We start from the raw sequence: 12,543 nt of genomic DNA, 5'->3' as shown, positions 1-12,543 counted from the left end.
TTTGTAACTGAAGCCTCTGATGAAATGTAAAAAACACGCTCATGGTATTTTAGTGGGGCGGTGTGACGGGACCCTCCTGGTGTTGCCAAAGGGGTGGTTTCTTTAGTTCTTTATGAACGGGATAAAGGGAAATGTGATTTGGTGGAGCAGTAGGAACACAATTGTAAACACTATTTTCCTTTGGTTGAAGCTAAAAGCTGCTGAATAACTTGCGTAATTATCAGAAGTTCCTGTAACAACAACGAAAAATGATGTTTTTTTTTAAGTTATTGATTGTACAGTTCTTAGTGTATGAAAAGTGACAACTTTTTTCACAATAAAATTGATAATGTTATCAGTAAAACCAAGCTTTGGGGTTCTTTGCATCTTACATGCGGTTCACAGATGACACTTATTTACATATGAAAATATTAATTTGTTGATATTTACACCGATCTCACTTTAATCAGAATAAATGATTAGGATGTATCAGAATGTGTGTTGACGGAAAAAAAACATCAAATTACTATGGGTAAAATATTAGTTTTTCACCAGTACAGTGTTTTTTTCTACTTATGAGAAAATTATGGAGCATTAGTTATTAATATTTGTTTTCTTGTTTCAGTCAAGGCCATTATTTAACAAAGTAAAAAAGTAAATGAAAACTAAACAGTGCTACATGGCCATGATTTACCTCAAATAAGGGAAGAAATGAATTCAGTGTTATACTGAACTAAAACAAGGGAATGAATGAATAAAACATGGCCACAAACAAATCTTGAGAACACCTTCTTAATTTGTGACAACTCATTTATTTCACAGATATGTGTGAGACTCCATAGAGAAAACACGGAGCAGGTTTACATGCACGCCACAAAGATGATAACTCACAAATAATCAGCTTATTAAAATAATCAGTTTTCCCCGTTTACATGCACATGAGAAACCTGACAACGCAAGTAAGCTGCTTTTACATGACTTCATAAATCAGGTTATTAGGGACGTCAAAATATAATCATTTGTGCATTCAAGTATTACATACATTTGTCAGTTGTGTTGTTAAATTAAGCTTGAAACAAGTCAACTTGCAACAATGCGTTTTCGGCTTAATAAAGTGCATGTAAACGCGCTCAATATTCTGATATTAACATGATTAAGACAATACTCTGATTATGAATCTACCGTGTAAATAGAGGTTTTTAAATGCCTTAATCCAGCTAAAGTCCTCGCATTATTGAATGAAAAAAAAAAAAAACAGTACAGTATACATATAATTTAAGAATATATTTCACATATCCATGGGCAGCGTATTCATCCAGTTTGGGTTGAAATGTGGGGTCTGGTCAAAGTCCTACATGACAGAAATTAAGATCAGAATGTTTCAAAATGCTTTCAAATGAGCAAAATGACTTTAAAATAGCAACTTAAGCAGAGCTGTTCAAACCCATAAGCTCCCTTTTTTCTGCTTTTACAGACCATCATAACAGGTGAGATGCGTCCCAGACAGCAACAAGTGTCGACCCACATCTGGCCCACATCTGGACTGACACTATGTTGCTGTCAGGGATAAATCTACCTTCCTGTCTGTTAAGTGGTTGTAATCTTCATTAGACAGGTGCCCTATTCTGGTCTTTGTTGTGCTAAAATCTCCCCAATTGCAATAAGTTTCTCTTTCTGTTGAGTACAACATTTTACTAATGACAACTAGATGCAAGGAGGAAGCAGAACAGACGGAACACATGAGAATAAGCACCTGAGGTCTGTAGGATGCCATTTCCCTTCTCTCCTTCTGTAGATTTTGCAGTTTATTCAAGAGAAATGCTTTGTCCTTTCCTTCCTGACAGGCAGACGGAAGAAGAATGGAGTCAGAGAGGTTAAAACTATTATCCATATATAGTAGTTTCTGATGAGACTGAAGTGCGCTGGACTCGAGAGTGAGGTATGATCTCAGCACTCACATTCACAATCTGCTCTCGCAGAGTCTTGATGAGCTCTTTCCGTCCCCGAGTGATTTGCCAGAGAAAATAAGTGATGACTCTGAAAGAGGAGAATAAAAGAAGATCAGAAAGTCTCAGATCCACCCAGAAAAAAAAAAAGGTTCCTTAAATATATTTGGGTGTAAAATTGGACTTACAGGACGATGAGGCTAATCAGGTAATAGAAGAGTTCACTTCTCAGTATGTTTTCAAATATCCACCTGACCCAGTGGGTTTCAGGCAAAGAATGAGTCCAGTTGAAAATGGTGTGGAAAGGGGTGTTGAGACCCTGGAAGGGCCCACACTGATCTGAGGGCTTCAGACTTCAAGACAACCAGAAAAAAACAAATGAGGGTCGGTTCACAAGAAACATTTTATGACCCAGTGCTTTTGAATGGTTTTTCTATGTAAACAATGCACTAGAGCAGTGGTTCTCAACGTTTTAATGGCAGGGTCCCCCTTTGTCCATAACACTATTCAAAGGCCCCCGTGACCAAAGGGTTAAGGTTTTACTGGATAGGGATTTAAAAACTTTTTTGGACTCCCATTATATATTTGGTAATTTGGCATAGCTGCAAAAATTTATATTATTTCAATTTCAATTTGACACATGATTTTTCAAATGAATTTGATTGGATTTAATTCATTTACATCTCTTTTCTACTGTACGTTCAGAATTCACACTTTAAGAATAGGCTTCGTCGATATCTTGATTATTAGTTGTTTTGTGTTTAATACTTGGTTTGTCTTATTTCAAATGGTTTTAAATAGTCTTGGAGTGCCCTTGGATGTTGAAGTGCTGAGGCCCCCTGGTTACGGAGCAATTCATCTAAATGGATGTCTTTGACCGTTAACATCGACAAATAAGTAAAAAAGCAGCACAGTGGAACGCAAAAACACTTTGCGTGTATTATATGTGACCCTGGACCACAAAACCAGTCATTAGGGTCAATTTCTCAAAAAATTTGATTTATACATAATCTGAAAGCTAAATATATATAAGCTTTCCATTGATGTATGGTTTGTTAGGATTGGACAATATTTGGCCGAGCTACAACTATTTGAAAATCTGGAATCTGAGGGTGCAAAAAAGTCAAAATACTGAGAAAATCACCTTTGAAGTTGTCCAAATCAATTCTTAGCAATGCATATTACTAATCAAAAATTAGGTTTTGATATATATTTGATATATAATTTACAAAATATCTTCATGGAACATCTTTACTTAATATCCTAATGATTGTTGGCGTAAAAAACCCATTGACCCATACAATGTTGCGTATTGACCCATACAATGTTTTTTTTTTGCCTACTGCTACAAAAATACCCCAGCGACTTAAGACTTAAAGTTTTGTGCTCCAGGGTCACATATTAACTGGTGCCGCTCTCTAGTCTGTCATCTGAAAAGCAGCTTACGATAAGTTCAAATTGAATGTAACTTGGTAAGCAGATAACTTATGAACCAAAACTGAAAATATAAATGAAGGGGTCACACCTCCACACTGTGAATGCTACCATGGACAACGCTCCCACAAACGAAGGGAAGAAGAGTAGGGCAATGAAGACCGTTTGTATCTGAGCGGCTCTGCCAGTGTGTTTGGGAGGCTGACAGTTCATACTCAGACTGATCTGAAACAAGAACCATAAAACTAACAGCATGCACTATAATCTGGACTGCAAGGACAAAGTGATTCGATAATGCTGCTTACCTTTTTCAAGTAAAAGATGATAAACAATTTTAGGACTTGCATTACAGGAAGTAGGGGGGAGAAGTAAATTCCAATCCTGGGCAGACAGGAAGAGAGATAAAAGAGACAATCAGCTGGAAGGAATATCAAAGTGTGGGGCTGAAGAGATGCAGATATTGACTTACCAAGCCAGAGTCTGGCCATAGATCAGATCAAGTACATTCCTAGCAATGTCAAACTCTGGGACGCCGAGACTCTGGATGCACATGGTTCCGATTACACTGTAGCAATTTTGAAAAAGTGAAATAAAAGTGAATCTATTGATTCTGTGTCATGTGTAATCAGTTATTACTCTTCATAAATAATAATCCACAGTATGCACATGAATAGTACTGTAATGTAAACCATTTCCTTAGAATGATTTATTAATTTATCAGTCTGTAAAAACAGAATTTATAGTACAAAGTAGAAGGCAAATATAATATTTACAGTCTAGATTACCTTTGCTGCAAAGTTTGGGGTCAGTAAGATTTATATATATATATATATATATATATATATATATATATATATATATATATATATATATATATATATATATATATATATATATATATATATATATATAATCATAAAATATAATATATATATTATTATTAAAATAATATATATCTTAATAATATATAATAAATAGTAATATATATATATAAATGAATATAATAAATAATCTGTCCGATCCTGCAGATTTGCTTTATTCAACATCAAGAAGATCAAGCCCTTTCTTTCGGAACATGCTGCACAACTCCTTGTTCAAGTTCTTGTTCTGTCCAGACTGGATTACTGTAATGCTCTCTTGTCAGGTCTTCCAGCCAGTTCTATCAAACCTTTACAATTAATTCAGAACGCGGCAGCAAGATTAATTTTAATGAGCCAAAAAGAGTACATGTCACACCTCTGTTTATCAATTTGCACTGGCTTCCAATAGCTGCTCGCATAAAATTCAAGGCATTGATGTTTGCCTACAAAACCACCACTGGCTCTGCACCCGTTTACCTAAATGTATTACTTCAGACTTATGTGCCTCTAGAAGCTTGCGTTCTGCAAGTGAACGTTGCTTGATTGTGCCATCCCAAAGAAGCACAAAGTCACTTTTACGGACTTTTAAATTAAATGTTCCCTTCTGGTGGAATGACTTTCCCAACTCAATCTGAGCAGCTGAGTCCTTAGCCATCTTCAAGAATCGGCTTAAAACCCATCTCTTCCATCTTTATTTGACCCTCTAACTTTAACACTCACTATTCTAATTCTATTCTTTAAAAAAATCTAACTACCTTTCTAATCTTTTTGTATTCTATTTTCTTTTCATTTATTATGCAATTGTGTGTATGTGTAAAGACCTCTAACTAGCTTGCTCTATTCTTTTTTTTTTTTTTATTCTATCTGTTTTCTTTTTATTTATTATATTATTTAAAATCCCATGCTAGGTGTGCTGTGTTAACCTAACTGAGACTTGTTATAGCGCTTATTGTTGCTAAATGAATAAATGTAATGTAAATACATATATATATAAAATAATTTTAAATACATTTTATTTTATAATACATTTTATTTAGTAAAGATGCATTAAATTTAAAAAAGTTAACATTACAGATCTTTAAAACTTCACAAAATAATTTTATTTTACATCAATACTATTTGTTTTAACTTTGTAGTTAGAATCCTGAAAAAAATTGTATTACTGTTTCCACTTATAATAGTAATAATAAATGTTTCTTAAGCAGCAAATCATCATATCAGAATGATTTCTGAAGGATCATGTGTCACTGAAGACTGGAGTAATGATGCTGAAAATTCAGCTTTTACCAACACAGAAATAATACACACACATACACACACAAATACACCGTATTTTGCAGAATATAAGTCGCACTTTTTTTTCATAGTTTGGATGGTCCTGCGACTTATAGTCAGGTGCGACTTATTTATCAAAATTAATTTGACATGAACCGAGAGAGATGAACCAAGAGAAAACATTACCATCTACAGCCGCGAGAGGGCTCTCTGTGCTGCTCAGTGCTCCTGTAGTCTACACTGAAGACATAGAGCGCCCTCTCGCGGCTGGAGACGGTAATGTTTTCTCTTGGTTCTTGGTTCTAAATAAATGCGACTTATAGTCCAGTGCTACTTATATATGTTTTTTTTTTTACTAATCAAGACGTATTTTTGGACTTTAAATATACACACACACACACACACACATATATGGAACCTAACTTATTATTTTTTTCTTTTTAAAATTTTACCAATCCCAAACTTTGGAACAGGTGGCCTGTTCATTATTTGGAAACTGTGAAACAACACTAAAGCTGGAAAATATTTTTCACTGTTGCAGCAGATGTGTTTATGCTATAGGTTCAATGTAGACATTGTCCACTATGGTTATCTGGTTTTTGCAGTCCTACTTCAACAGCCAAAATGTACTTGACTTGCTGTGTTTGACTCACTTGCGTAGGAATTCCCCAAAGAAAATGCCAAGTAGACAGAATATGAAGTCAATTATCAGCAGTCGATACACGCTCTGCCCAACAAAGGACTCCCAACACTTGAACAAAAAGATAACATTTGAATAAAGAGACACATAACCAACCTTTGCTAGAAACCCATAATAAACTGAACTCTTAGGCTGCATTTACACTGCAGGTCTTGATGTCCAAATCCGATTTTCGGACTATATCCGATTTTTTTGACGACCCGCTTACATCATCTTTTAAAAGTGTCCCGTATCCGTTTTTTGCATTTACACAATACACTGCTGAAACTACCAAACGTAGACGTTCTGACCCGGAAAAGGAAGTAAAACAGCACGAAATACAAAGGATGCAGATGCAAATAAAATTATACAGTGTTTTGCTTTCCACAATAATTTGAAAAGTCAACAAAAAAGTCAGCAAAACATTAGTCTCATACGGGAGGAGAAAAAAGAGGAGCCCTTGTTGCAGCCTGGGCGAATTTAGCTCCTGTAATAAGTCATGTGATCTCAGTTGGTGGTGTCCACCTGAGTTGATTTTTTTAAAGACGTATGACTCGCATTTACTGGGGAATATCTGATTTGTCTGCTTACATGGCACACGCAAATGCACGTATCCGATACATATCCGATTTATTACCACATATGAATGAGAATTCATCGGAATCCATGCGGTTTTTTCCTGCTTACACGTTCACCGGTCATATCCGATCTGTGCCACATGAGAGGAAAAATTGGAATTGGGTCACTTGAACCATGCAGTGTAAATGGGGCCTTTGTGCACCTACTGAGATATTGGTGGGAACGAAGCTCAGCCAATAAAAGCAAAGGATTCCAAGAATGGACATCTTCAGAATAACAGTTCTATGAACAAAACAAACAATAAAGGCAAGGTCACCTGATATTGTTAGCAATGGAAATCTGATGCTTCTGGCAAGGCAACGAAACAATGATCCCACCTCACAATGCTGATGTAGATCTTTGCGCGGGGGTTGGAGTAGCTCTCTATTTTGCTGATGAGAGAGTAGAGAAGAGGCACGATCAGGTTGAAGAGCGACACGACCACAGGCAGAAGCAGAGTAGATGCCTCAGCCCCTAAATCACTTGGATCGTGACTGAAACTGAAGGCCTGCAGCAAAATTTAGGCACAGGAGTGTGAAATGCATGCAAAATACATATTTTTCTGATATTATTACAATGTAATGAACTTACCAGTTCTCGATTCGTCCCCAAGAAGTAGATGCCTGCACAAGATCCTAGGGCAAGTCCTAAAGAGAGTAGCCAGGCCAGAAGGTGAAGAGACAGATGCTTTATTCTGTCAGACCGAGACATTTTGTTTTTCTCCTGTAACCTTTCTGATAAGGACTCCTAGAGGACATGTGCAAAATGAGCCAATGGAAACAGAAAAGGGACGACATCTAGAAGAAGATACGAACAGGTATGAACCTTCAGCTGAATGGCGAGATTGTTCTTGTTGTACTGTATGGCTTTTTCATTGACCACACTGAAATCCCAGCTGCACAGGAGACGCCATGCTCCTCCAGAGACAGGTCCTGTCTCTAACGCAAAGTTCTTCTGAAAGGATCTGGACGTGCTGAGGAGGGGGGAAAAGAAAAACACATCTTTTTACATTCCTTTCTGGCATTGAAATGGTAGTTTATTGCATCATTCGTTACTTCTATTCATATGGTGACCTTTGAGTCCCAGTATGTAAATATTCAAACATCAACAATCAGCCATTGACTTGAATGTTCGTTATTTCTATATGGCTTTCAAATGGCAAATATCCCATATGTGAGGTCATGGGAAAATTTGTAAATGCTCAACAGGAAGTGATCTAGCTACAAAACAAGCCTTTGTATTGCTTGTATGCTGTAAAGGCCTGTTACCTGTAGATAAGAGACACCCCACACAGCACCAGATACGCAGCTATGGTGAAAAAATAGGCCAACTGCATGTTGTAGGCTGGTTTGGATACGATCACTTCACCATTGTAACCACCATAGAACAAGACAGTCTTGTTGAAATAACCCTGTCGACAGAGGTATTGGCAGTTAATAAAACCAAAGTTTTGTTTGATGAACATTTGACAATTAGGATGATTTATTTAAATGAATACTCCTCCCAAAACTGAAAATTCACTTACTCTAAATCCATCCAAGATGAGTTTGTTTCTGAAGATCTGGAGAAATTTACATCACTTGCTCACCAGTGGGTCTTCTGCAGTCAATGGGTGCCGTCAGATTGAGAGTCCTAACAGCTGATAAAAACCATCACAATAATCCACAAGAAAGCCACGTGACTCCAGTTCATGAGTCAACATCTTGTGAAGTAAAAGTCCTTCAATTAATGTAATCTAAAGTGAAAAGCTGCCTGTTTGTAAAAAAAAAAAAAAAAAATGAATCCATCAAGACATTTTCACATTCAGACGTTGTTTCCAGCTAAAATTCAAGTTGGCTATTCATAACAATTCTTTCGCCATAAATCAAGCACAGTTTTCAAGCAAAAATGTTTGTAAATCTTGATGTGAGAGGACTTTTTTCACTGGAGAAAGCATTATGGATTATGGATTAGGGTATTTTGGTCAGACATGATGATTTAAAGTAAAAATGTCTTAATGATGTATTTGTTTCTTACAAACAGACAGCTTTTCACTTCACATTACACTGATGGACTAGAGTGTGGATCATCGTAAGGTTTTTATCACTGTTTGGTCTCTCATTCTGACGGCACCCATTCACCCCAGAGGATCCACTGGTGAGCAAGTGATGTAATGCTAAATTTCTCCAAATCTGTTCCGAAGAAGAAACATATTTGTCTATATCTTGGATAGCCTGAGGGTCATTTTTTAGCACACATTTTTGGGTGAACTGTTCCTTGAAGAAAAGCCAATGCATTAATTAACGTGTTCTTAATATTTTTACTGCATTTACTATAGATTAAGGAGAATCTCTACATACTTACGTGGTAATATAGTTTTAACTTTTAAAGCTGTATAAATTAAGGTTAATCTATTATGGGCAGCATACATTGACAATGAATATTTATACAATCATTTACCTGAAACAGTGCTGTAAATGCTTCCTGTTAGTGCATGCTAATGCACTTGTTTATGTGTAATAACAAATTAAACCTTTTTGTAAAGTGTTCATTGTTATATTTGGACTCACCACCCCAGTGAGGAGTTCAAGTCCTCTGAAGCCTGTGATGCTGCTGATATTGGGCGCGTGCACAATTTGTGGGATTGTGATGAAGCAGAAGTTGATGATGAGGGAGAAGAGGTTGAACTGCAACAGCCATTTAAGGAACAAGAAGTAGGAGAGGACAGAAGTGCCAAACCTGCCGCCGATCTCCTTCAGAGTGTCCTGCCAGATAACCAAATGCTGCATGGCTGATGCCAAGCTGGCACGAAATCTGCGGAAAGACTGGAAGAGGGGGCTTATTTGACCAAAAATATCAAGAAGCATGTTTAGAAACTTGATCATGACACATCTGTATTTAAAAACTGCATTTATCTTTGTACCCGAGACACCTGTTGACGACAGTCTGCAGCGAGGATGGTCTTTGAGAGTTTGACAGAGTTCACTCTGTTCCTGTTGAGACAAGTACAAGTTCACCTTTAGATAAAAGTTAGGATTGTGGGAAATATTGCATGAATGTATAATCATAACAGATGTTAACCTAATTGTTTTCTTCTCATTAAATGGCACATGTAATGATCGTATGGCTTCAAATCTGGCTCCAGCTGACAGGTTAACCAGGTCAGAGACCAGTTCAGATGTATCTGGGATCACAACTTCAGTTAGTTCACATCTAAAACTGAATCATGTAGAGAATCCAATATATATATATATTTATATATATACACACACATCATATTTATATACTACTACTACTAAAAGAAGACAATACATTTATTCAGCAAGGACACATTTAAAAGTGTCAATAAAGATGTTTATATTAATACAGAAGATTCTATTTTTAATATTGTTCTTTCGGACTTTCCTGAGAAACCAATGTTTTTAGATTTTCACAAAAATGTTATGCAGCACAACCGTTTCCAACACTGATAATAACTAGAAATGTTTTTATGAACACCAAATCAGAATTATTTCTCAAGGATCATGTGACAGAAGACTGAAGATTTTATCACAGGAGTCAATTACATTTTAAAGGAAATTGTAATAATATATTTGACAGTTTACAGTTTTTTTCTTTGACTTTTTAAATAAATAAATGGAGTTCTGGTGAGCATTTCAAAAAAATAAAACCTTACTACACCAAACCTTTGAGTGTGTGTGTGTAAATATATTTACATTCATGTATTTAGCAACTTACGCTGCGTTAAAGCTGTATAGATTGTGTAAAACATGACCTACTGTTTTCAGTTTCCTGTCGGATTTCATTCGCAGTAAGTCCCAGGTTTCCCAGAGCAGTGCCATGCTGTGGGAAGACACTCATCCTCCTCATCCTGCTGTTTTGATCATAGATGTGTCTTGATAGAGAAGAAATAAACTCCTTTTAGATGTTGCATGTGTGTGTATATGTTCCAGGAATAACAGAGTGCTGGGTTTGCTGACCTCACTGAGGAACAAGGAAGTTATGGTTTAATTGTAGGATACAATGTACAAGTGGGCTGTATCTCATTTTATCTTTGTGTCGTGTTGTCCGGGTGACAGGTTTCACCAACCAAATACTAAGCAGGAGGATCTCTGTGGCCAGTGTTGTGTTACATTTAAAAAGATATTAGTTATTCATTAACCGTCTTCTGACTCCTCAGCAGCAATATAATGACGACACATACTGAACAATTTATGTTGTTTATTTTTGATAGGATGCAAAGGTGCATCATTCTTGGAAGAAAGTTGTAATTTAGGGTTAACGACATAACAAAAACTTGTCTTGGTTAAATCTTTCACATTGGGACCAATACAGGCTGATTTGTCATCCCTTTGTTTCCTTTTTGGTTATTTTACGATTTGATTTTACGATTTTAATTGTTCTGTTGACGTACACGTTAGCTCTAAGTTAAGTAATTTTATATATATTTAACAGTGGCTGTTGGCCTTGTTTGTATTATTTTTATTTTATATTTTGTTAATTAGGGAGTAAATTAAAGTAATATGCAAGTCATGTGACGTCCAAAATGAAACACAAAAACATTATATATTTGCCTTGTTTTCACGAAATGGAAAAAATGTAGTAATGCTTAAACTGGTTTCTCCTTGTAGGCTAGATAGACTGTCCATACCAACATTTATAACATTAATGATTAAATGACAAACAAAACACATAAAAAAAAACTGTACAACATAGACTCGCAATGTGGCCTACACAAAAGCCTCACTGAACGATGCTTTTCGTTAAAAAAAAAAAAAAATGAACAGAAAGAAGAGAAAAACCCGGCCAAATGATGCTACTGCACACATCAGGCAGTAGATGGCAGTATTTGAACATTCATCTTTTTTCTTTTTTTCACCCAAAAGTTTTGCCAGTCCTCTGCTGCTGTGAAAGATAACAGGTAACAGACATTTATAAAAGTGAAATCGCTTTTTATTATTTCTTTAATAAGTTTAAATGTAGTCATAACAGCTGAATGTGGAAAAGCTCTAAGTGTATGAATGCTTTTAGTTGGGGTCACTCCTAATGACAGTTTCTGACACAGGCAGAGCAATTATACTGTTGAAAAAGATAATGGGGTCAAAATAAAAATGTTCACTCTAGATTTCATGAAGATGGCCTGGATAATCAATGCCTTTTCTTCCTTTCAGCAGGGCTAAAATATTGAAGAAGAAAAAAGAGGAGTACTAATAATCCTGGTTAACAGTATGCCCTGCATAATTCATGATAATATGTGAAGGCTTCATTGAAATTGTTTTAAAATATACTTGGGATATTGTATGTTTAATGACATATTATTATCATAGCTCTTTTCTGAATTGTCTTTAAAGTACAATGTGCATTCATTGATTTTGCAATGAGGAGATCGGGCAGAGAGATTGGATAGTGTTCATTACTTTTAATGCTTTTTGTTCAAATTAAACATACACTGAAATCCTATAATGTAACATCAGCTCTTGCTTATGGTTCTGAGAATCATGTTATTGTAATTGTATCATTACTTTTGGCCAGAAAATTCCAATGTTTTAATTCCACACCCATCTGACCCTCCGTATCTCTTTTCGGGTGGCTGTGTATTCTTGCAGCTGACAGTATTAGTCCGACATGTGATTCGCAGGCTTGAGCAAGGGCCAATTAACTGGTATGAACCTTTCAGCTGCGAATCCAGACCCTGCTAGAATCCGGAGCGCAGCTGTGTGATGTGTCTGACCTGAGTAACGTGCCTGTCCAAGGACAAGCCATTCACACCAAC

The 12,543-nt window shown here is 36.2% G+C and overlaps 1 protein-coding gene across 2 annotated transcripts; it reads right to left on the bottom strand.

The window, feature by feature from the left end:
• Positions 1-771: 771 nt before the first annotated feature.
• LOC113046963 (transmembrane channel-like protein 5) lies at positions 772-10,880 on the bottom strand. Of its 2 annotated transcripts, XM_026208134.1 has the most exons (17): positions 10,550-10,880; positions 9,852-9,954; positions 9,694-9,763; positions 9,341-9,595; positions 8,060-8,202; positions 7,617-7,764; positions 7,383-7,538; positions 7,130-7,299; positions 6,959-7,034; positions 6,148-6,245; positions 3,829-3,924; positions 3,665-3,740; positions 3,451-3,584; positions 2,114-2,278; positions 1,938-2,016; positions 1,733-1,816; positions 772-1,330 (listed from the first exon to the last, which is right to left on the bottom strand). In XM_026208134.1, the coding sequence occupies exons 1-17, from the start codon at positions 10,638-10,640 to the stop codon at positions 1,268-1,270; spliced, it is 2,007 nt and encodes a 668-aa protein (XP_026063919.1). In that variant the 5' UTR covers positions 10,641-10,880; the 3' UTR covers positions 772-1,267. The 2 variants fall into 2 exon arrangements, with proteins under 2 accessions (XP_026063919.1, XP_026063921.1); XM_026208136.1 differs by lacking the exon at positions 9,852-9,954 and having other exon boundaries at positions 10,550-10,633.
• Positions 10,881-12,543: the final 1,663 nt, after the last annotated feature.

Source organism: Carassius auratus, chromosome 28 (assembly GCF_003368295.1).
Source record: "Carassius auratus strain Wakin chromosome 28, ASM336829v1, whole genome shotgun sequence".
In the NCBI taxonomy this organism is placed as follows: Eukaryota; Metazoa; Chordata; class Actinopteri; order Cypriniformes; family Cyprinidae; genus Carassius; species Carassius auratus.
The sequence above is the reverse complement of the archived record's forward strand: the minus strand, read 5'-3'. Positions and strand labels throughout refer to the sequence as shown.

Coding starts and splice junctions, on each gene's coding strand:
- LOC113046963 (XM_026208134.1), bottom strand. CDS start 10,640: ATGAGGAGGATGAGTGTCTTCCCACAGCATGGCACTGCTCTGGGAAAC. Junction 7,300..7,382: donor TGGGGACGAATCGAGAACTG/GTAAGTTCATTA, acceptor ATTTTGCTGCAG/GCCTTCAGTTTCAGTCACGA. Junction 1,817..1,937: donor TGCGAGAGCAGATTGTGAAT/GTGAGTGCTGAG, acceptor TCTGCCTGTCAG/GAAGGAAAGGACAAAGCATT.